Source organism: Larus michahellis, chromosome 13 (genome assembly GCF_964199755.1).
Source record: "Larus michahellis chromosome 13, bLarMic1.1, whole genome shotgun sequence".
Taxonomy (NCBI): Eukaryota; Metazoa; Chordata; class Aves; order Charadriiformes; family Laridae; genus Larus; species Larus michahellis.
In genome coordinates, this window is record NC_133908.1 from 934,106 (window position 1) to 956,623 (window position 22,518).

The window sequence follows — 22,518 nt, forward strand, 5'->3', positions numbered from 1 at the left end:
GGGTCCCTTCACCGAGCAAAGAGTAAATGAGTTTGGTGGGTTCTCACCACCACCGTCCTTCGGTGTTTGCAGTACTGCTGATGTGCGGGGAAGGTTTCTCTCCCGCTCAGACGAGAGCTTCCCAATGGGGAAGTCTCTGGCGGTCTTGCTGGTGGGAATTATTCTTTTTTGCAGTTACGCGCCAATAAATGTGCCTGCAAGAGTCTCGCTGACCTCCCAACGCCCGGCCACGGGCGGTAGCTTGTGCAAAGTGCACAGACAGATTCAAATCTACAGGACTGTCCCCTGCAAACGTCCGTTCTTTGCATTGGCTTTCAGAGACTGCCCCAGAAGCCATCGAGAACCTGCGATTTTGGATTTGTAACATTTTGGTCCGGCGCCTTGTCTAGCAGAGTGCAGCCAGCCCAGGCGCCCGCAGCCTTTGCGTGTGCGATGCCGCAGCAGGGAGCAGCCCCGACCCTCCGTGACGTGAAGCTGGGAAGGCAAAGCCGAGCACGTTCCTCCTTCCCACTGAGTGACACTGGCATCGGACCACCGGCTGGGACTCGGATGGCAGTGACCATGCCTGTGATTGCCCTTCCCCCATTCCCTGTGCCACGGGTGTATCGGCATGTTGTGGCCGACATCCTTGTGGCAGCATCCTCGGTGCAGCAGAAAGGTCTGACGGTTTACCCAGTATAACCCACCGACTTTCCTTTCCAGCCCTGAGCTCTCAAACGGGTTTGTGACTGTTGGGTACCCCCCTCCCTCCCCTCTGCAGCCCCAGCACCTTCACGTGCCCGCAGTCCCCTTCCACACATTCGGCAAACAGCATCCCTTGCCTGGCTTCCCCTGCCTCCGCATCCCTGTCTCCCAGTTCTGCTCGCAGGACCTGTCTGGAGGGTGCCCAGAAACACACGGGCGGTCCTGCTTGGCCCCCATGGCCAGGGCATGAATGCCAAGACTGTGGTGACCCGGCTGCGTCGAGGCACGAGGAGTTCCCTCGGGATGACTCAGCCCCGGGTTGGGCTCAGCATCCCTTTCTGTCCGGGAAAGTGAGCTGGGGAAGGGGTTAACTCCGACGTTAGGCAGGGAGCCCGGCTCGGCAGTCGCACCCCCATGCCTCCCCTGGCAGCCCCGTCCACCTGGAGCTTCATCCTCACTCCAGCTGTTTCCATAACCGGGATTCCCTTCCTACCTCCTCTCCCATCACCTACCTCCCTGCTGTGCCAGGGTGGGCTCACGCTGTCGCTTTGGGCAAAGATGCGTTTGATTTTGGCTGTTTTCCGGCTTTAGTGAACAGCTCGCTCTTCTCTTCCTGCAGGCAGCAGATCCCGTGGTGCCCCGTTTCCACCAGATCTGACCCGTGCCGGGGCAGGGGAGATAAGCCGGTCCCTTGGAAGATGCTGCCGGCTGGTAGCCAGAGGCTGGAGAAGCTGCTGAGGACGCTGCGGGGAGGAGGCGGAGGGAGGATTTCGGGTGCTCAGGGGGGTGGCATGGTCTGGGCTGGTCGGTGCTGCCGGGGCTGGGGGATTGCACGGCCCCGGGGTACCGGCCACCCTCCGGGGCCTCTCCCTCTGCTCCCAGTGAGGCTGCTGCCCGCGCCAGGGCCCCGCGAGCGCGCCTGGATGCTTTCCATTACAACGCCGTTTGCAGTTCCTTTTTCAGACTTCAGGCTGGAAACGCCCCGCCAGGTGCTTGCCTCCTGTTGAACTGTGTTTTGGAAAACGTCAGAGGAAAAAAAAAAAAAAAAAAAAAAACAAAAAACCCACCACTGGCACTATAGTATTGCCGAACGCAAAACTAAGGAGGGAAAAAAAAAAAAAAAAAAAAGTTGTTTTGTCGACAGTTCAAAAATCCCCGCGGCTCTTTCAGCGGGCAGGACTGCCCGACGGTCGGCAGCAGGGAGTCACACGAGACGAGGCGCCCGTCACCGTCCTGTCGGGACACAGCCGGGCTCTGCTCCTTGGAAGGAGCCCCCCGCTCACGTCTGCGCTCCGGCTGCTCACGGCGAGGCGGCCGAGATGGTTGCTGCAAGGATACGGGTTCTTTCCCCTTGCAACTCCCCCTGCCGCTGTAGGCAGCATCCTCGCGAGCCGGCGCGCTCGCAGCACGGGCTACCGGCGTACCCGCCACCGTTTCACGCCTCTTCTCCCTTCGGGAGAAGCAGAAAGCAGCTTCCAGCAGCAAGAGCTAAAACTGAGCGGGGTGGGGAAAAGCCTGAGATACAGGGAGGGTTTGGTCGGGTCAACGGTCCCAGAAATAAAAGGAGCGGTTGCTGTTTTCCGGCTGAGCCACGGGTAAAGGTTGCTGGGAACACAGGGATTTGCAGGAGAGGGGGTTTCAAGGGCATTGGGTGCCTTGGGTAGACAGGAGGCAGCACCCTGCACCCTCACGCCATACCCAGCCCCTGCAAACACCGGCACGTCACCCCCGGAGCTGTGCTGCGGAGCCGCCTGGAGGTGCTCCAGTCCTTTCCGTCTTGGAAAGAGGGCTGGGGAGGGGGTTACCTCCAAAAGAGAGGGGGCAAGATACAGATGCACGAAGCTGCTGGCACAGTGGCTGCGACATCTCCTACAGGTGCCCGGGGGGGGGTCTTTGAGGAAGCCTGTGGTGGGTGACAGTCGCTCCGGCATCCAGCCAGACCTGGGACCAGCCGCACTGGCAGAGACCCGCTCCTGGGGCAATGGTGCCGTTCGTGCCATCGCTGCAGCATCCCGCCCGGGGCCGGAGAGCCAGCCCGCTGCCGGGAGCACATCTGCTCGCCTCCCCCAAATTCCAGGAGCCCAGCTACTGCCTGCACCAGCACTGCTTTTAAATACCAGCAGCCCCCGCCTCCAGCCATGCTCCCTGCTCCTCCAGGTTTTTTAAGGCATGGGAGTCTCAGCTGGAAAAAAAGCAAGAGGTGAACATCTCTGGAGAACCTGAACTTTACCCCTTTGGCTTGGGGGCGGGCTCCCCAGACGCAGAGGGACTGACCCTTGGGAAAAAAGGAGATGCTGCCTCAGCTGCTGGGCAGGGAAGCCCAGAGATGCTTGTGGTCCCACAGAGCCCAAAACGAGCCCAGGAAAAACTACCCTTAATTTGAGGCAGTGGAAGCCTGAAGGATGCTTCTCTCCCCCAAAAGCGGAGGCTCAGGGTGGGGAGAGGGTCTGCCACCGCCGCCATCCCCCCGCCACAGGTGGGAGGATGCTCCGGGGCTCCCAGCTCCCCCCCAGCCCCATCACAGACAGCTCCAAAACTTCTCCCTTCCCATCCTCGGGGAAGTTTGGCCTCACTCAGTACAGCCCGTCTCCCCCTCCTTTCCCGGCTCAGGCCAAGGCATGCAGCTGTGGGGGGGGGGCTGAGAAGGCAGTAACCCCCGCTTTGAGACCAAGCAGAGCCCGGGGACAGATGGCTGCCCAAAGTAACTCCAAGAGAGAGACAGGGGCAAGAACAGTCGTGATTTAATCATCACCATTCTCTGCAAATCCAGTGTACGGCAGAGCTGAGCCGCAGGCCGGCTCCTGGGGCTCCCGCGGGGCCACCACCCCTGCCCACCGCGCAGACCCGGTCCTGCTGGGGAGCCAGGGCCCGCAGGCAGGGCAAGAGCAGGGCAGGGATGGGCCAGCCAGCTCCCCTCGCCCCTCCTGCCCCGCTGGATGTGGGCCTGAGGACCGGCCAGCCCCGGCTTGGCTCTGCTCAGCCCCAGGGGGATGTGGGGGGGGAGAACCTGGTCCTGCCCCGTCTGTGCAAAGCTGGTGAGCAGCCAGGTAGCGGCCGCCCTGGGACAGGCAGCAGGGACTTCTCCTGCCCCCGCTCGCTCTGCCCTCTGCTTCTGCATCTGCCTCCAGGGAGCTGGAAGAGACCAAGCCCCTGGCCAAGGCCAGCTTGTCCCCGAGCCACCCAGCCCACCCTGGACCCGAGCCCGTGGCACGAAGCAGGCGGCCAAAACTCCCTGTGCAATCCCCAAAGGGGAAAACCCCGGGGGAGCGTTCACCGAGGCAGGGGGGCTGACGTCTCCCCTGAGACAGCCCAGGCAAGCGCAGCTCCAGAGCCCCCTGGGATGGCAGAGGGACATCCCTGGGGGCAGCCCTACAGCGGCGACCTCCAGAAGGCGGCTGTGGTTCAAAAAGCAGCAAGGACACGTCCCCCCCCTCCCCAGGGCAAAGGGTGCTGGCCGGGGGCGGGGGGGGGGAAAAACTGCAGCAGAACTTGGGCGGGGAATAGTGGTTACAGGTGAAGGCACAAGAGAGCCCGGGCTGGATGCCACGGTTGGGGTTAGTGGTTGGGGCTGAAGAAGCTGCCCGCGAGGAGCCGCCTCTTGAACTCCCTCCAGAGAAGGTCCCGCTCCCGGTTCGCCCTCTGCATGAAGCCCCTGTTCTCCTGCGCCCGCCGGGACAGGTAGGGCAGCACCTCGTTCACCGGGCCGTAGGGCACGTACTTGTAGACAGGGAAACCGGCCTGACCTGGAGGGAGAGAGGGAGAGAGGCTGGTCAGGGAAGCACCAAGAAAAAGAGGAAAAAAAATTAAAAAAAAAAAAAAAAAGGAAAAATCGTGGTGGGGGAAATAAAAAAAAAAAAAAAGAGGGTGGGGGAAAGAGGGGGGAAAACATCAAGGAAAAAAACAAGAAAAAAATGAATAAAAAAAAAGGAATAAAACAAGAAAAAAGGAGAAAAGAGAAAAAAAGGAGAAAAGGAGAAAAAAAAGGAGAAAAGGAGAAAAAAAAGGAGAAAAGGAGAAAAAAAAAAGGAGAGAAAGAGAAAAAAAAAAGGAGCACAGGAAAAGCCTCCCTCAGCCCCCAGCTCTGCCGTGCCCATGGGTGAGGGATGGCGGGTCGGAGGGGTGCAGCGGCCGGAGGCTGGGGTTGAGCACCGGGCAGGGGGAGCGGCGGCACATCCCTCCCCGGCTCAGCACGGGGAGCTTGGGAACGCGCCTGGGGGGAGCGGGCCAAGGTCACCGGGAGCCCTGGGAATGTCGGCAGCCAGGGCCCGGCCAATTCAAGAAGCGTTCAACCAGAAACATCAAGTTAACACATTTTTCCAGCATGACCAGAAGAGGTTGCAGACAGGCAGCCAAACCCCGCTAGCGAGGGGAACTCCAGGACAGAGCAGCGTCCAGGCTGGACATCTGCCCGGTCTGCCTCCCGCTGCTCTCCTGGCCTCGGGGCTCCGCTCCGGACACCGGTGTGGGCAGCGGGCTCAGTCCCCGACCCTTGCTGGGCTGGCCCGGCCCCTTGCATGTCCCTCTGGCCGGGCCCCTGGGAGTTCTGCTCCGCTGCCTGGGCCAGCAGCAGGGGAGAGGACAAGGTCACGCAAGAGCCTGTTGCCAGCCGGCTAGCGGAGAGCCCAGGGCTCGGGGTGTCCCTCCAGCCCAGCAAAGTGACACTCCCAGACCAAGGAGGTACAAGAGGGGTTTGCTGTGGCCAGGACCTGTCTCTGACCCATCTAGGGGTACCCCGATCTCAACTCGGAGTCCAAAGCAGGAATCTCCTTGCCCAGCCTTCACAGTCTCACGGGGCCTCCAGGAGACAGATATGATTCTCCATCTACATCCTCACCTACATCTTTCCCAAACCCTATGCAGGTGTCACAGCGCTCCACACAGACGGGGAAGAGGCAACAAGGCACCGTCGTCCTCATCCCGTCCTGCTCTCAGACCCATAGCCCAGCTCCACCCTGAAGCTCCACCAGCTTCAGACCCCACAACAGCTCCTCAGGGAGACCTCAGGGGTCAAGGTAGGGCAGGAGCACGTCTGCCAATCCGCCCTGCTCCCAGCACTCACCCAGAGGGAAGGTGATCTGGTCACACATGCCCAGCAGCTGCCCAAAGCACACCTTCTTCTCCGAGGGATGGATCCCAAGCTCCATCATCCTGCAAACCAAGCCTCGCATCAGGGAAGAGCGGAGACAGCAGAACACACAGGGGCAGCGCATCCCACCAGAGGAGTGGGGATCATCTCCAAGCACGATAGCAGGGCACTGACCACATCCCAGAGGGATGCTGGGATGCAAGGACTCGAGGGATTTGTTTTTAAAACAGCCTCTGGGCTGGGCCATGGGGCCAGCTCGGCAGCCACTGTGAGCCACCATGCTGCGCTCCAGCTCCAAGCCCCAACCTGAGCACCAGAATCCGGTGCTAGGATCCCACCGGCAGAGCGCAGCGAGGACCTGACAAGCCACATCACATCTCACTGCAGCTCTGCTGGGCCCTCATATCCCTCAAGCCCCCCGGTCCTTACCACGACACGCTGGCTCCCCAGCACCCACCTGCGCAGGGTGAACTTCACCGTGTCCTCATTGTGAGACGCCACCATCACGTTGGCTTTCCGGCTGTGCTTGATCTCCTCCAGGATGTAGTCCAGGCACCTGCAGGGTACCACGGGGTGGCGTGGTGAGGCCACTCAAGCCCATGCCCAGTGGGGCAGGTGGGAGGAGCGTGGCTGTCCCCTACCTGTGGTACATCTCGTTGGTCTTCTCGTAGGTGGGGTTGATGGGATCCTCATAGCCAATCTGGGCCGCCCTCTCTCTCTCCTGCTCCATGTAGGCCCCACGGACCAGCTTAGCACCAAAGTGCCAGCCCTCCCGGCGTGACAGCTCCACATCCACCGTCACATTGTCATAAGCCTCCTGGTACCAGATGGAAAAGATGGCACAAGGTCATCGCACCAGTGCTGCGTCTGCCCTGGGCCTTGTTGTGCCGTTGCATCGCCATCACTTCAGGAGCCAAGGTCTCCATCCAGCTGCTCCAGGAGGTCCTTCCTGCCCAGCCTCCTGCCGGACCTCACCTTCAGGTAGCACTGGTAGGTGTTGAAGATGATCGCCTGATCCCTGTTGAAGCGGCGCTGCATCTCCAGGGTGAGGCGGCTGATGGCCGGCTGGAAGTAGCTCTGCTCTGCATCCACCATCAGCCTCACGCCCTTCTCCGTGGCTCTCTGCGGGGTGAATGACATGCCAGTTGGGTTCACGGGGCCTCCTGCTACACGTCTCCCTCTCTGCAGCAGCACCCGTGCCCAGCTCCCATGGCTCCTCACCTTGGCAAGGGTGTCCATCCGCTGCAGCATCCACTTCATCTGCAGATCCTCCTCCTCAGTGAAGCGCGAGAGCAGAGGCTCCAGCTGCCCAGTCTGAAACGAGAACAGCTCGTGGCACCTTGCTGCGGCCAGCCCTTGCCCACGGGAGACAGAAACACTCCCGAGGGAAGCCCATCCCCAGGGGCTGCTGCCCACCCCCAGCTTCCCAGCCCCCGCTGGCCAGCACAGCGCGGTGGCTGCACACGGTGGATCACAGCACGGGTGCCAGCCAGCACCACTGCCACCAGTGAGCTACCGGTCAGGGCCTGGGGGCAGCGGACCCGCACCCCGCTCCTGCAAAGTCCCAGTGCCCTCCCTGTGGGGTCGCTCCGGGGGTAGCGCAGATGGGTACCCACCTGCATGTTGGGGACGAGCAGCAGCTTGGAGAGCTTGGTGCGGCTGTCAATCAGGCTGTTCCAGTCCAGCAGGTCCACAGTGCTGGGAGCGGAGAGCCAGGTTCTTACCGGTGTCTTGCAGGGGCGGGGTGGGGGGGGGTGTCTCTGCCAGCTTCCTGATCCCCACCAGCACGCAAGGTGCACGGCACGTGCCACCCCGACCTGTCTTGTCACCTCCACCCAAACCTCCTCTATGCTTGGTCACTGTGCCGAGCCAGTGCCGGCCTTTGGAGACCTCCCCTTGCTGCCGCCCCACTGCCCCAGGAAGAGGGGCGCCCCCATCCCGCAGCACCCCCCGGGGCGCAGGCAGCTTACCCGCTCACACCCAGGTTCTCGCCCGTGAACCAGTGCTGGCTCTCCGCCTTGGTCGCGATGCCGAGGTTGGCCAGGGCCTCCTGCCACCAAAAGGAGCATCAGTGCCAAGGGGGTTTTCCCGCTCCAGGCTCAGAGGTGTCACAGGTCAGGGCTGCTCCGGGACCTCCACGGCCACCTCCGGCAGCGCATCCCCGGCAGCGCAGCCTCTTCCCTCAGACATCACCCGCCTCACCTGCAGCTTCTCCGCCTCCAGCTTCATCTCCAGTGCTGCCCGCCCAGCCTGGCCCTGCTCCGCGGCCATTTGGTTGAAGAATCTCCGCCACTTCACCAGCACCTCCGAGAACTGCAGCTGCGGGGACAGGTTCGAGGTGAGACACCCAGGCTGGAGTCCAGCCGGCTTGGAACCTCCTGTCATGGCAGGGCTTTGCAAGATCACACCCAGCCTGTGGCAGACTCTGACCCTTTAGCAGAGGACCGTGGCCAAGCAGGGGCCAAGTACAGACCCCCCCGCACCATGTTGGGACCTCTAAACTGAGCTCTTTGTTTACCCCCAGAAGTTGAGGCAGGGTCTCCAGGGTGGCGCTGGGCACACAGGGGACAGCCTGTTGGCGCCCACTCCTCTCTGCCGTCAGCGGAGATGCCACCGCAGCAAGCCTGGCACCCCGAAGCACCTGCCCCCTCAAACGCATCATCCGTGGCCCCGGTTCTGACCCACCTTGCCCTGGTCACAGCCCTGGCACTCACCAGGAACTGAGGTCTGCCCAGCGCCGTCAGCTTGATGGCCGAGAAGCCGTCCACCGAGCTGCCACCTGGATGGAGCCACAAAGACAGAGCTGGCCTGACAGGCAGGGTGCTCGGGTAGAAGGGAGATACCCGAGAGATGGCGGGGGGCTGCAGGGTCCCCGCAGGCCCCAGGCACAGTGGGGCTGCTCAGGACACGTGGAGCGCTTACTTGAGGCGTCGATGCAGCGGAGGAAAGTCTCCATGTGCTGGTCACACTTGGCCTCGTCAGCATAGAAATACGTGCGGGCGCTGATGACCCCGCCGCGGCGATCCCCAAAGCCCCGATGGGCTCGGTATTGCTTCTCCCTTCGCTCTGCTCCTGGGGTGGAAGAGGATGGAGATGGGCCACGCAGCCCTGCTGAGCGCAACCTCCCTGGGAGCTCCTGCCGTGGGCGCAGGGGAGAGGGGCTCTGGCTTCGACCTCAAAAGAGCCCCTCGAGGGCTGCAACGCGCCCGGCCTGCTGTGCCGCCCGAGCAGGGGCTGAGCCTTTGCAGAGAAGCAGGGGTGGCCAAGAACCGAGACGGTCATCATCCAGCTCACGATTTGAGGCTGCGGGAGCTGCGTCTTTCCCCCGTGCCAGGCCCGCAGCGCCCAGATCAGCTGGACCTTCAGGCTGTCTCCTGTCAGCAGGAGAGGCTGGGACACTCACCTCCCGTCTCCTTCTCGGCTGCGGAGGTGCAGGAGCTAAGAAGAGAAACAGGGAAGGTAAGGGCCAGGTCAGCAACCCCCCAAACCCCACCGCTGATGGTCGGGGCAGCTCTGAGGCTCCCCTGCTGCCAGCCTGGCGCCGGACCCTGCTCTTCCCTCGCCAACCCATGGCCAACGGATCAAACCGCTCAGCGTGAGCTCCGCTGGCAGGTCAGACGTCCCAAACCCACTCATGGAAGGCAACGGGGTTTCAACGTCCCAGCAAGCGTTACCTGGAGGCAGCACAGGGAGGATGCTCTGCCCCAGGGTCCAGAGCTGCTCTCGACCAGCCCACCCCACGGCAAGGACAAGGCCAGCCCTGGTGGGGCTGGGTCCCCTGTCTCCAGCCATGCCAGCCCATGGTCCTCACTTTGGTGGCACCAAACCTCAACCCAACGCCTCCCCACCTTGCAGGCACCAGCAGCCAGACCGTGAAGCGAGGAGCTCCTTCAGACCCATGGTGCATCAAGCAGCAGGACACTGCTCAGCTGCCCCGTGCTCCTCTGCGCCTTGGCGTTAGCCAACAGCTCACAAACAAGGTCTCAGCTTCAACTCCCGCTGACCTCAGATGTAATTTCAATCCCAAGCTCTTTGCCACAGAGATAACAGGGCTGTGACAGCCCAGGCGGACACGGGCCAAGTCATGAGATCCTCCTCAAGCTCAAGAAGCCTAAATCCAGCCCGTAGACCCAAGGTCTCACCCAGGAACACTGCCAGTCCTTGGAGAGCAGCCCTGAGTGACAACAGAGTCATCTCCTCCAGGAGATATCTGCCTTGGAGTCACCGTCCCAAAACTGGCTGTGCCCAGCAGTGGGGAAGCACGCGGTCAGCCAAGCAGCACAGAGCCAGAGGACTCACACAAGAGAGCGGAGGTGCACGTGGCATGGTCCCAGAACATATTCTCCCACACGGAAACCCTGTGACAGGGATTAGGAGCTGCTGGAAGCATAAACAAGCGGAGACAAGCCCTTCCCTCCTGCGTCCCGGCGCCAGCACCAGCCCCGCGTTGCTCAAAGCCCAGCAAAGCCTGGTGTGAACCGGGGCAGGAGCCGCCGGAGCTCATGGAGCAGGCACCTCTGGGGGGCTCTGCTCCGTGAGCGTGGCGCGTGGGACTGGGGCAGCAATGGTGCCCCTGTACTGAGCACTGGTGAGGCCCCACCTCGAATACGGCGTGCAGTTTTGGGGCCCCTCGCTACCAGACAGACATTGAGGTGCTGGAGCGCGTCCAGAGAAGGGCGATGGAGCTGGTGAGGGGTCTGGAGCACAAGTCCTGTGAGGAGCGGCTGAGGGAGCTGGGGGTGCTCAGCCTGGAGAAAAGGGGGCTGAGGGGAGACCACCTCGCTCTCTGCAGCTCCCTGAAAGGAGGGGGCAGCCAGGGGGGGTTGGGCTCTTCTCCCAAGGAACAGGCGATGGGACAAGAGGAAACGGCCTCAAGTAGCCCCAGGGGAGGTTTAGGATGGATATTAGGAAAAATTTCTTCACCGAAAGGGTTGTCAATCATCGGAACAGGCTGCCCAGGATGGCTGAGTCTCCATCCCTGGGGGGATTTAGAAGACGGGCAGACGTGGTGCTTAGAGAGACGGTTTAGTGACGGGTTTTTGTCAGAGTTCGGTTGATGGCTGGACTCGGTGATGCGAAAGGTCCCTTCCAACCCAGGCAATTCTATGATTTTGCTAACCTGAGGACAGGTCAAGAAGTTTTCTGCTCCTGATTACAGAGGGCAGAGGGAAGGAAGGAGGAGACATCACACACCCAGGGATGGGATGCGACAGCAAAGCCCACGGTGGCTGGAAGGTCCCCTCGGAGCAGGCAGCGCCGCACAGGGGAAGGCTGGAGACGCTGCTGGGACCCTGAGGACACATTGGGAGAGATGGGTCCAGCACAACCTGCCTCCGACGTGGGAGGTGCCGGGGACGAGCGGCAGGGCGCAAAGCCTCCCCTGGCCTACCAAGGGGGGAACGCACACAGCTCCATCAGCCAACAGCACCCTCGAATTGGAAGCGTTTTGTGTTCCTGAAGACAAACACACCCTTTCCAGGCAGCGTTCCTGCTGCGTGACTGCACCCAGCCCTTCCTCCCCGAGGGGGGCATTCAAAGCGGTGCCATGGCGCTCGCTTCGTTGTTCTGCATCAAGGAAAATAAAGGAAGCTCCTTCCCGCTGAAGAAATAGCTCTTCCTGCATATCATCTGCTTTCTTTGCAATATTAGTCTTGGCCAGCAAAGCCGTTCCTACGCCAACCAAGTGCCACTTAACCCAGCTTCTACCCGGCCATCCCTTCTGCAGGTCTCCCCCGGCAGGACACATCTCCAGGTGCCGCCCAAGTGCTTCTGGCGAGCTGTGACCAGAAAGGAGCCACCTGCGAGGCATGCTGAGGGCCCCGGGGGGCGGGGGGGGTTCGCGCTCCCCCAAAGCGTGCCCAAACCAGCCCCTCCAAGCACCGCAAAGCAGGTTACGAAGACTCGAGGCAGCCCACCGGGTTGCTGGGAAGGGTAATCCAGCTGGCACAGCAGACTCGGGCTCTCAGGAAGTTTTTGATCAGGCTCAAATAAACCGTCTCGAGAGAAGCACAAAGGTCCCCTTGTCAAGAAATAAGTAGGCAATAACCCATTTCGCCCCGGAGGGTTATCAGGAGGGCGCCACGAGCACAGCACATTCGCTTTGCTTGGCGGCAAATGGGTCTGGCAAAGGGGATGAAGGAACACCAGGGAGAAGTTGTCCCTGAATTACCACGTCCAAGGATAAACTCCTGGTCGCGTGAAGCCCAAACTGTAGCTAAGGGTGATGCTTAAAACCCTGCAGGTAGGAATAAAGCAAAGCTCTTGGCAGAAGAGTCTCTCAAGCCTGCCCCATGCACGAGTTGCCGTCAGGCACCGGCCCAGGACCACGGCAGGACCTGCTTGTGCAGCTTCAAGCTAAAGAGAAACCACCCTGTGAACTCGGGGACCCACAGCACCCCCAGGCAGAGCACCGGGCACGGGTGGCAGCGGCACCGGGAGCAGGAGGAGAAGGGGAGGAGGTGGCTCTGGGGGGCTGACTGGCCAGGCCGGGTCGTAATCCCACGCTGCAGCAGGAATCGGGTGTCTATGCAAGAAGCCTCTAGAGGAAGCAAAGCCCAGGAGCTGCGTGTCAGAGCCGTCCAGGGTGTCGGGGACAGGATTGTCCTTCCCCATGTTAGCACAACCCCAACCCATCTCCTGCCTTGGGATGCCCATGGGCCAGCAATGGCCCCAAGGCTGCAAGGGGACCACAACCACCTCCGCTATGGGGGCGGGGGGGTGCCTTGTTTCACTCCTCAGGGAGCAGAAGCCCCTGCCCAGCCGCGGCGGTGTCTCTCCACACCCCACCCACCCATCCCGAAGCCCCCAGCCCAGGTGCTGCCCTGGGAGCGGAGCAGCACCCGCCCTGCAGGGACACCCTTCTCCAGCCATGTCACCGTGACCTGGCAGCAGCCTTCAGCATGTGGCCAAGGACTCCTGGGACAAGCGGGCAGAGTGCTGGATGCCAGCCCAGGCAGGGCAGAGCCCGCAGCCGGCAGGATAAGCCGGTGCCTGCCTGTGTTCATGGGTGTTCCCAACTAGCAAGTGGGTGACAAGGAGCGGCCAGGGCCCATCGCTGGGGAGGAAAGGGCATTTTCCTGCTGTTATCTCCAGTTCGCTCCAGAAGAACATGCTGCACGGGTAAGCCCAGCACGGCTCTGCCTGCAGGAGCTCTGCCTGGGGCAGGGAAAACAACAGCAGATGGCACCAGGAGGCCAAAAAAAACCCGCTGGCTGCATCTGGTTTGTAGCTCTGCTTCCCGGCTGGCAGCGGGGCAAAGCCCTGAAGTGCTCACAGGAGGCAAGGACGCGGCGCCCGAGTGCAGCCCTGGACCACTCACTCTTCTCAACCCCACACAGCCCAGCTCGGCTCCATCCCTGGCAGAAACACTGGTCATTTGGGGTTTTGCCGCCGAACTGAGCCGGAGCGGTGCTTGGCACGGGCCAGGGTGTGACACAGCCCTTCTGATGCTCCCCCTGGGCTTTGTCCCTGCTCCGTGACATCCCTGGGTGATCTCTAGGATGGCATTTTCTCCCCCACCTCTGCCCATTCGTGGGAGCAAATCCCGCTGGAGCTCAGGCAGGGTGGCATCGGGGTGGGGGGGTGGCACGGGGAATGGGGTCCAGCATGCGGCTTTGCCGGGCTCACTTGGGTGGGAACGACCCTTGCAGCACAGAGCTCATCCACGCATGCAACCCCCAAATCTGCTCCGGGCAGGGGGGATGGGGACCAGCACAGCACAGATGGCTTAAACAGCACCGCCGCCGCCCCCCCCCGCCATGAGCAGGCGGGATACAGGTGCAGGCAGCGCCTGCCTGCCAAAGCCTTTGGTGGGCAACCGCAGGAACGCGCCAGGCACAGGCACAGCCAGAGCCAGGAGGGCAGCGATGCCAGCCTGGCCCCATGGGGATGCTGAGCAACGTGCCCGGACCACGGCTGGGTGCCTGGGGAAGAAACCAGCCGCTCCCTGAAAACACCGCTGGCTCCGCGCCTTCAAAAGAGCCATTCCCCCCCCCGCTCAGGGTATTTTGAAGGTTTTATATATTAAAAAAAAAAAAATGCAGTTTGCAGCTGAGTCCGCAACGGGCTGGGGTGGGCACAGCCCTGCCTCCCCCCCATGCAGCCCCCACGCCAGCGCTGCCCTCACAAGCCGCAGGACCTTGGCACCAATGGGAATTTTAGGCAATGGTGGCCAACGGCAGTGTCACCCCCCCCCATGGCAAGTGGAGGAGGGTTCCCGATAAGCAGCACCCCGGGTGGGGAGCAGAGATAAGGCTCCCAGCGCCGGCGGGGAGGAGCCCAGCGGCAGCACCTGCATCGCCGCCCCGACCCGAAACCCCCCCAAATAGCCGTTTCCTCTGTATTTTTAGCGCCGTGTGGCAGCTGGCCTGCGTCCCCGGCTGCAAAGGGGGACAGGGGGCTTTTGGAGCCCGCCCTGCACCCCCAGCCTGCGCCCTCCGGCACGGCCACCCTTGTCATGGGTGAGGGGGCCGCTGCCCCCCCGGTGACCGTGGGGTGCCGGCCAGGGCCCATCGATCCGGTGAGCGGAGCCGCCTGGAACCGGAGCCCGAATAGTGGAAAGTTACCAGCAGCTTTTGGCCGGTGCCTGCCCTTGGCAGAGGGCGGGAGGCAGGGAATGCTGCCCGGGATGGGGGGGCACTGCGGGAAGAGGGTGTGACCTGGTGGGTGGGGAGGGTGGGGGGGGCACCACCACCCCAGGTTTGAGGCGGGTGGAAGCGGTGGGGGGCAGCACCCCAGTGGGAATGGGGGGGCTAACCCCGGTGTATGAGGGGGAGTGGAGGGGGGGCAGCACCCCAAAGAGGGTGGGGTGGGACTATTCCCTATAGGCGGGGAGCACCTCAGGGTGTGCAGGATGGCGGGGGGGGAACAGCACCCCGGGGGTGGGGGGCCGAAGCAGAGCAGCACCCCAGTGTGTGCAGGGGGAACAGAAGGGCACAGAGGGGGTGCAGCAGCCCGGGGGGCAGAGGAGCACCACCCCAGTGGGGGAGGAATGGGGGGGGGCAGCGCCCCAATGGGTGCAGAGGGATGGGGGGTAGAGGGGGACAGACACCCCCCTGGTATATGCAGGTGGGTGAGGGGGGGTGGTGTGTCTCCCAGTGGGGGGGTTGGGACGGCAGCCCCCTTGTGCCCTTGTGTGTCCGGGGGGGGGTCGTCTCCCAGTGGGGGGGGGTTGGGACGGCAGCCCCCTTGTGCCCTTGTGTGTCCGGGGGGTGGTTGTCTCCCAGTGGGGGGGGTTGGGACGGCAGCCCCCTTGTGTGTACGGGGGGGGGTCGGGATGGCAGCCCCCTTGTACCCTTGTGTGTCCGGGGGGGGGTTGTCTCCCAGTGGGGGGGGTTGGGACGGCAGCCCCCTTGTGCGTCCGGGGGGGCCGCACCCCAGCGCCTTGGCGGGGGGCGGCGGCAGCGGCCGGGCGGGAGGGAGGCGGGGCCGTGACGCACGGCAACCCCGGCCCCGCAGCCAATGGGAGCGGGGGGGATGGGCGGGCGCAGCCAATAGCAGAGCGGCCAAGTCCCGCGCCCGGCGCACTCCCCTCCCCGCCCCGCCCCCGGCCCCGCACGGCCCCGCCGCGCTCCGCACTCACTCCAGCTCCTTGCGCTCGGCTTCCTCGGAGCTCAGGTCCTCCTCCACGCTGTAATCCAGCACGGCGCCCACGCCGAAGGCCTGGTTCCGCCGGATGAGCGGTTTGATGGCCTCCTGGTCCTCCCCGGCCACGAACTGCCCGTAGAAGGTCATCTTCATCAGCCGCTCGAACAGCGCCTGCCCCAGAACCCGCTGGCACACCTGCAGCAGCTGCGGGAAAACGGAAGCTCAGCGTCCCCCCCGGAACGAGAGCCCCCCCAGAGCCGGGATCGGCACCACCCCTCCGGAGGGGGCAGCCCCAAACCGGCCGGGGACCGGCAACCCCCCAGACCCGGGACAGGCAACCCCCGAGGCAGGCAGTGCCCCTCGGTTCAGAGCCGACAGCCCCCCTCCCCGCTCCCATCCCCGGCACCGTCCTCCCGGAACGGGCACGTCCCCAGAAGGAGATCCCCCCAGACCAGGAACAGGCAATCCCCGGAGCGGGCAGCCCCCCACCGGTCCGGGACCGGCAAGCCTCCCCGCCCCCCGGCACGCCCCAGGAACGAGGGCACCCCCCCCCCGGAGAAGGCAGCTCCCCCCAGTCGAGAACCGGCAGCCCCCCCCCCCCCCCGCAACCCGGGTGGATACCGGCATCTCTCCCGGAGCGGGCAGCCCCCCAGGCCCTGCACCCTCCCGCCGTGGGAGCCCCCCTGCCCGGGACCGGCACCCCGCCCCGCAGCGGCAGCCCCCCCCCCCACCTGCCGGTTGTGCTCCACCAGCGGCTCGACGGCGCAGAGCCCCAGCACCAGCAGCCCGCGGAGCAGCTCCGCGCTGCTCTTGCTGCGGAACGCCTCCCGCGCGTCCCCGAAATCCACGGCGGGCGGCGGCCCCCGCTCCCCGCCCCGCGGAGGGGCAGCCGGCGGCGGCTGCCGCTGCTGCACCGGCCGGGTCCCCCTGCCCGCAGCCGGCGGCGGAGCGGCCCCGCGGGGCGCGGCGGCGGGCGCGGTGCGGGGCCGGCGGGGGGCGGCCAGGCGGGGGGCGGTGGCGCAGAGCGCCCTGGCGGCGGGCGGCAGAGCCATGGGCACGGCGGGGCCGCCCGCTCCGCGCCGCCGCCTTAAGTACCGCCCGCCCGGCGCCGCCCCCGGGGCTCCCCGCCGACGGGGCCGCCGCTCCGCCCCGCCGCCCGTCTCTGCCGCCCCCCCCCCCCCCCCCCTCCGCCCCGGAGCCGCCCTGCCCGGTGCCTTCTCCGTTCCCAGCCCCTCGGGGGCGCATCCCTTCCGAGGGGCACCGGGGAGGGCGTGGAAGGGCAGGGGTGGCCCGAGGGGAGCCCCGGGTGGGGCTGAAGGGAGGCCAGTCCCCTTGGAGCAGCGTTGGGGAGGGCCGGGGGTGGGGGCAAAGGGGGTGGAGGAGGAGCCCCTCCTCCGAGGGGGGCTCGCATCCCCTCTGAGGAGCCCCAGGGAGGCAAAGGGAGCCCCATGCCCTTGGAGGAGCCCCAGGGAGAGCTCTGGTCGTCCCAAGGTAGCCCTGAAGTGGTCCCCATCCCACCGGAGGGGAGCACCGGGGCCAACCCCGCAGGGCCAAGGGGCTGCTGACTCCTTAGAGCAGCCCCAGGGAGGGTCAAAGGGTGCCCCAAAAGGGTCCCTGTCCCCTCATGGCAAGCCCTGGGGCTGGCTGTAGCATGTCCAGCTGGGAGGCCCTTGGGGAGGGTATCTCAGAGCCAGGGGACCCGTCATGGGAAAGATGTCACTGCAAGCCCCTGTGCTGGGTCCTCCTGGTCTGTGCGTGAACAGTTTGTGGGTTTCAGGTGAATCCTCGTTCATTTGGTCGGGGTTTGGTCGGTGCTTGGGGTGGCTGGAGCCAGCAGACCGTTCCCTTGGCGTGGTCTGGGGCAGCTGGGCTTTGCCTGGCCCATGGAGCCCCACCGTGGAGAGAGCTGGCAGGGCCTTGGGAGGTTCAAAGGCAGGGCTGAGTGTCCCTGCCGCTCCTGGCAGGCGTTTTCCTGAGCTGTTCCTGCCAGGCACACCCAGTGCTGAACTCCAGAGATCATCCAGCACCTCCTGGCACCCTTGTGGCCAGATACGTTCCCGACTCTTGGCCCGGAGAGCAGAGAGCAGGGACCTCCCTTCCATTTGGAGGTTTCACAGCATCAAGTATCGCAGCCGCGTCCCCTCTCTGTGCCCATGTCCCCTCTCTGTGGTCGTGTCCCCTCTCCATGCCCACTTTCCCAGCCCCAATTTCGCAGCGGCTCTAGGAGGATGACTCCGGGCTTGTGCAGACCTGCCCAAACCCAGCTCCTCGGTGACATCTTGTGCCTGGGGATGCTCAGCGCAGGCAGGAGCAGGCAGGAGCGGGCAGGAGCGGGCAGCAGCAGGCCGGTCAGGTTTGCCAGGGTGGGAAATCACGTCCTGCGTGGGGTTGACAGGAAGAGCCCGATGCTTTGAGAAGGCTCTGGCAGCTGCGGTGCAAAACTTTTCTTTTCCAAAGCACCCCCCAGCCCAGCAAACTGAAACCACCGTAAAAGTCTGGCCCTGTCTGGGTGAGGCCCAGCTGCCCCAGGGCCAGCGCGGGCAGGAAAAATCAGTTACAGCAAATGTTTTTTCCTTCACGCCCCGGAACTGGCATCGCTGTAATTAGCAGTGAAACCACGGAGGTTCCTTCAGCTCATCTGCAAGGTTTCCTTTTGGGATGTCCCATCCTTCCATGGTGGGAGCCAGACAGTGGCGTTGCCCCCTAACAGAGCTGGGTGAAAAGCCAGCTGGGAAAAAGAGCTCATTTCTTTCCAAATATTTCCTGTGCTGCCCTAACTCTTTCGTGCCATGTAGAGCGAAATGACTCACCTGAAGTTCCTTGCCGCGACGAGCTTGTGCCTGTGAAGTCTCAGGCTGCAGCTCAAACTCCCGTTGAAGAAAAAAAAAAAGCAACAGTCACAGAATTGCAGAATCACAGAATGATGGAGGTTGGAAGGGGCCTCTGGAGATCACCCAGTCCAAACCCCTGCCAGAGCAGGGTCACCCACAGCAGGTGGCACAGGAACGCCTCCAGGCGGGGCTGGAATGTCTCCAGAGACGGAGACTCCCCCACCTCTCTGGGCAGCCTGTGCCAGGGCTCTGCCACCCTCACAGCAAAGAAGTTCCTCCTCGTGTTTAGGTGGAACTTCCCATGGTCAAGTTTGTGCCCGTTACCCCTTGTCCTGTCTCCAGGCACCACTGAGAAGAGCCTGGCCCCATCCTCCTGACACCCCCCCTTGCAGTATTTATAAGCGTTGATAAGGTCCCCCCTCAGTCGCCCTTTTTCCAGACTAAACAGACCCAAATCCCTCAGCCTTTCTTCACAAGAGAGATGTTCCAGTCCCCTCAGCATCTTGGTAGCCCTGCAGCCCTTGGTTTACACCAAGCTGCATTAAAGGCTGAGGAGCAGATACTACCGCTCCAATTAAAAACTTGTAATCAGCTATAATTTTTACTCCTTTTCTAGCCTCAGTGGTGCCAGGCCGAGCCATGACTCCCTGTTGACCAACAGCCGCAACCAGACCCTCCTGCTGGGGCAGGGAGCTTGCCGGCAGAGCTGCCAGCCCGGCGGCGTCGGCGGAGCTTCCAGGCCAGGGCGGGGGATTTATGGTGCACGACCAGGTCTGAGTTTCCAGAGAAACTTTAGTCTCAGATCCAGACACAAAGGTAAAATGTAAAAAAGCCACATTGTGGTGGAAGCGGAACCCAATGGTGTTTATCTCGGGGTGGCTGCTCCCGAAGCAGGGGGGATCCCTGAGCTGGCCGGTGGCTGGGAGACCGACAAGGGATGCTCAAGGCTGCCGTGGGGACCGTGCCAAGACCCTGCGGGTCACCGCACCATGTCCCTGCAGAGCACCGACCCATGGCTCCCCTCAGCTGGGACTTTATGTCCTTCAGGCCACTGTCCCCATATCCCACCGTGTCCAGGCAGACGCTGCTGGCACAGAGGGGGACGGTGCGCGCTCCAGCCCTCTCCCACTGGCGTGGTGGCTGCAGCTGGCCCGTGTGTGGTGTGGGAAGCCCGGTCCAGCCCACGGCACAGGAACCCACATCACGAACGCGACCACGCTGTCGTGTCCTGCACGGGGAACGCGCCCCAGGCCCGATAACACGCACGTGGGTCCTTCAGCACGCACCTTCGGCTGCCCCAGTGACGGCACTGAGCCGGGGAGAGGCCGCTACTGATCCCTTGAGATGCCATAAGGTGTAAAGAAGCAAATGCGAATGCAAGACAAACAGGCAGGAAGGGGATTTAGGTGGGAGGAGATGGCAGTTTGGAAAGGAGGAGGCCATGGCAGGCGTATTTCATGGGCCGCTGCTCGGCAGAGGTGTTTTTGACACCGCGAAAATAGCAGCTGGCAACAAGTACCAGCGGCCGCTCGGGGACCCGGCCAGAGAGCTGTGGGGTGAAAATCGCTCCTCCTGCCTTTCGTCCAAAGCAGGCATGAGCGCACGACCAGGGGGCTGCCGAGCTCTGCCGTATCGCCGGGGCGCAGGGGTCAGCCTTCCTCACCGTCGTCTTCCCTCCAGCCCAGTGCTGGGGTAGGGGCAATCCTGCCCCGTCCTTGGGACTGGGGCTCGATCCTGGCTGTCTTGTAGCTCTGCCAGCCCTCGAGCCCTGCCTGCTCCTGGCCGCGCTGGGCACGCCGTGCTCCCGGCATCCATCCTCTACGGTTTCCCTGGAGAATGCTGATTCAGATCCTCCTCCACCGGGTATTTCTTGCGCCGATCACATGCCTGACTCGTGCCCAGCACCAGCACTGCCAAACCGCTTCCACCCGGGGCCAACGTGCCGGGAGGGACATCTACACCCCGTCAGCAAGCAGGCAGGGGTGTGGGGAACAGTGCGGATCCTCAGCCGGCATCTAGCTCCGTTAAATGTCCCCCATGGAGCAGGATGTGGTGGAGCGGCCAGAAGCTGCAGCCCTTCCCTGGCACGGGTCAGGGGCAACTGTCTGCCTTGGACCCACTGGCAAAACCCCGGAGAAGGCGGCGGTGGGGATGGCGCTCCCCAGTTTGCAATGGCGTGTGGCGCATCGTCTGGTTGAGGGTTATTTTTCTTCCCCTCCTGCCGCGCCGCTCTTCAGGGAGCCCCCCAGCCCCACTAATATCCACACTGATGGGAACAAAACCCCTGCGGGGTGCACAGGGGCTCCCAGCGCTAGGACAGGGTGTATTTAGATGATGAGTTGGTTCACCTTGACCCCTCCAAGCAGCCCTGTCACCCTCCCTGTCACCCTCCCTGGGGGTGGCTCTGGCTCGGGCCGCAGCACAGACCGTGGCAAATGGAGCACGGCAGTGGGGTGGAGGCGGCAGCTCGTCCTCCCGCAGCCGGGGGAGCAGGGAACTGTGTCCATCCCCTTCCTCCTGCTGCTAAAGAGGCCCCTGGACGTTGAACGGAGGGCAGCAGTGAGCCCCATGCCCGCGCTGCCCAGGCAGGGTGAGGCTGCAGCACTCCGGTCCTGCCTCTATGGGACCGGAGGAGGGAGTTTTGGGGACTTGGTGGCGGTCACCTGGGGAGTCGGGGTGGGGGATCCAGCTCCTGGGGTGTTTCTGTGGGTCAGGAGCCCCGGCGAGAGCAGCCGGGAGCTGCCACAGATGCTGCCGGTGGAAAGAGATGCTGGGGGGGCTCCTCTTGCAGCTGATCCCCCAGCCGTCTTGAACCTTGCTCCCCCAGCACGGTTGGGATTTGGGAAGCTGGGCTGGTCTCCGATCCCTGGCATTTTCCACGTGCATCCCAACGATTCTTGGTGAGTCATTTGCAGCCTAAGAAACAAACGTTTTCTTGATTCTCCCTCTGAGTTCCTGCGGGTCTGGTGTGGCTCAGTGGCCACGAGAAGATACCCGGGTGAATTCCTATCTCCAGAAAGGTCAAAGCTATACAAAAGTAAAACGAAGTTGCCTCTGAAAGGGCGCCTAGGAAATATCCAAGGCAGGGAAAGGTGCATCAGACTTCCCACATCAGGCAATTGAGTTGTTTTTTTTGCTGACGGTCCCTCTGGTTTTCCATCTGCAGGTAGAAGTGGGTTGTGCTGGATGTCCACGCGTCTGCCTGGGGGAAAAGGAAGGTCAGCGAATGCCTGAAACAATTTTGCCGCACTTAGAGCTGAGAAAGGATCCCGCTGGAAGGTTTTTGTGGAAGTGGGGTCTGGGGAATAGGCATAAAAAGCCTTTTTTCCAAGCTGACTCCCTTGGCGGGTGGGTTGTTTATGGAGCCTGGATGCCAGAGCACCTGGAAGGGAGCCAGCTCTATTTCAGCCCTTCGTGAATGGTTTAAACACCTCGTGCTGGGGGAGCATTCCCGGGAAAGCGGCGGGGAGGGGAAGGCGAGGGAGAGGAGAGCTTGGGGGCAGAGGCAGGGCTGGCCGGAGGGAAGGGGGCTGCCGGGCTCCGCTTCCCCGGCGGAGGGTCCCTGGGAGGTGGGCGGGAGGCGGAAGGGGCCAGCCCTGGGCAGGGACAGCAGGAGGGTTTGCCGGGGGGCTGTCTGTGCCCCCTCCTGCCCCCATCAGGAGCTGCTGCTGAGAGGTGAACCCAGCGAGGTGTGTGCCTGGGGCTGGCAGTCACTGGGGCCAGTTGCCTCCAAGGACGGCTGGCCAGCAAGCGCCTTCCCAAATCTCCCAGCTTCCTCCCAGGTCATGCTACCAAGGAGCCCTCGCCTGCAATGAGCATCCCCCGGCGGCTCCCTGTGCCCAGCCAAGACACAGAACGCCCCCCAGGTGCGGGTGCAGGAGCCCGGCGTGCCGGGGGCTCGGGGCAGGGCTCCCTGCAGCAATCCGGGGACACCGTCGGGCTCGGGATGAGCGGCGCTCTCAAGGCTGTAGATTAACTCAAGCCACCCTTACCCTTGAGAACCCGGCTGTTCCCTATTGATTGATGCGGTGGCTCATTTTTCTAAAAATACGCTGTTAATTACTGTGCCTGGGGAAGCAGGGATGTCTCGCAGCAAAACCTCGTCCATTTGAGGGCTGGTGCAGCCCCGGCAAGGCCCCTTTGGTCGCAGAGCCCTAATGGCCACTGCCCAGAGACGGCTCCTCTCGGCGGGGGTGGTTTGGTCTGGTTGAGGGTGCGGGTTGATTCTCAGCTCGCGGCAGCCGATCGATACTCGCCTGTTCCCAAGTGCCACTTATTTTTGCTTCTTAACTTGCCTTGTATTTAATTGAGAGCGGGTAGCACTGAGCGGCA

The 22,518-nt window shown here is 63.2% G+C and overlaps 1 protein-coding gene across 1 annotated transcript; it reads right to left on the minus strand.

Moving 5' to 3' along the window:
* Positions 1–3,409: 3,409 nt before the first annotated feature.
* PRODH (proline dehydrogenase 1) lies at positions 3,410–16,402 on the minus strand. Its single transcript, XM_074606105.1, has 14 exons — positions 16,087–16,402; positions 15,351–15,559; positions 9,174–9,208; positions 8,693–8,842; positions 8,485–8,549; positions 7,973–8,089; positions 7,741–7,820; positions 7,387–7,468; positions 6,992–7,084; positions 6,746–6,892; positions 6,412–6,587; positions 6,228–6,326; positions 5,744–5,832; positions 3,410–4,427 (listed from the first exon to the last, which is right to left on the minus strand). The coding sequence occupies exons 2-14, from the start codon at positions 15,506–15,508 to the stop codon at positions 4,240–4,242; spliced, it is 1,479 nt and encodes a 492-aa protein (XP_074462206.1). The 5' UTR covers positions 15,509–15,559; positions 16,087–16,402; the 3' UTR covers positions 3,410–4,239.
* Between the last annotated feature and the right edge of the window lie 6,116 nt (positions 16,403–22,518).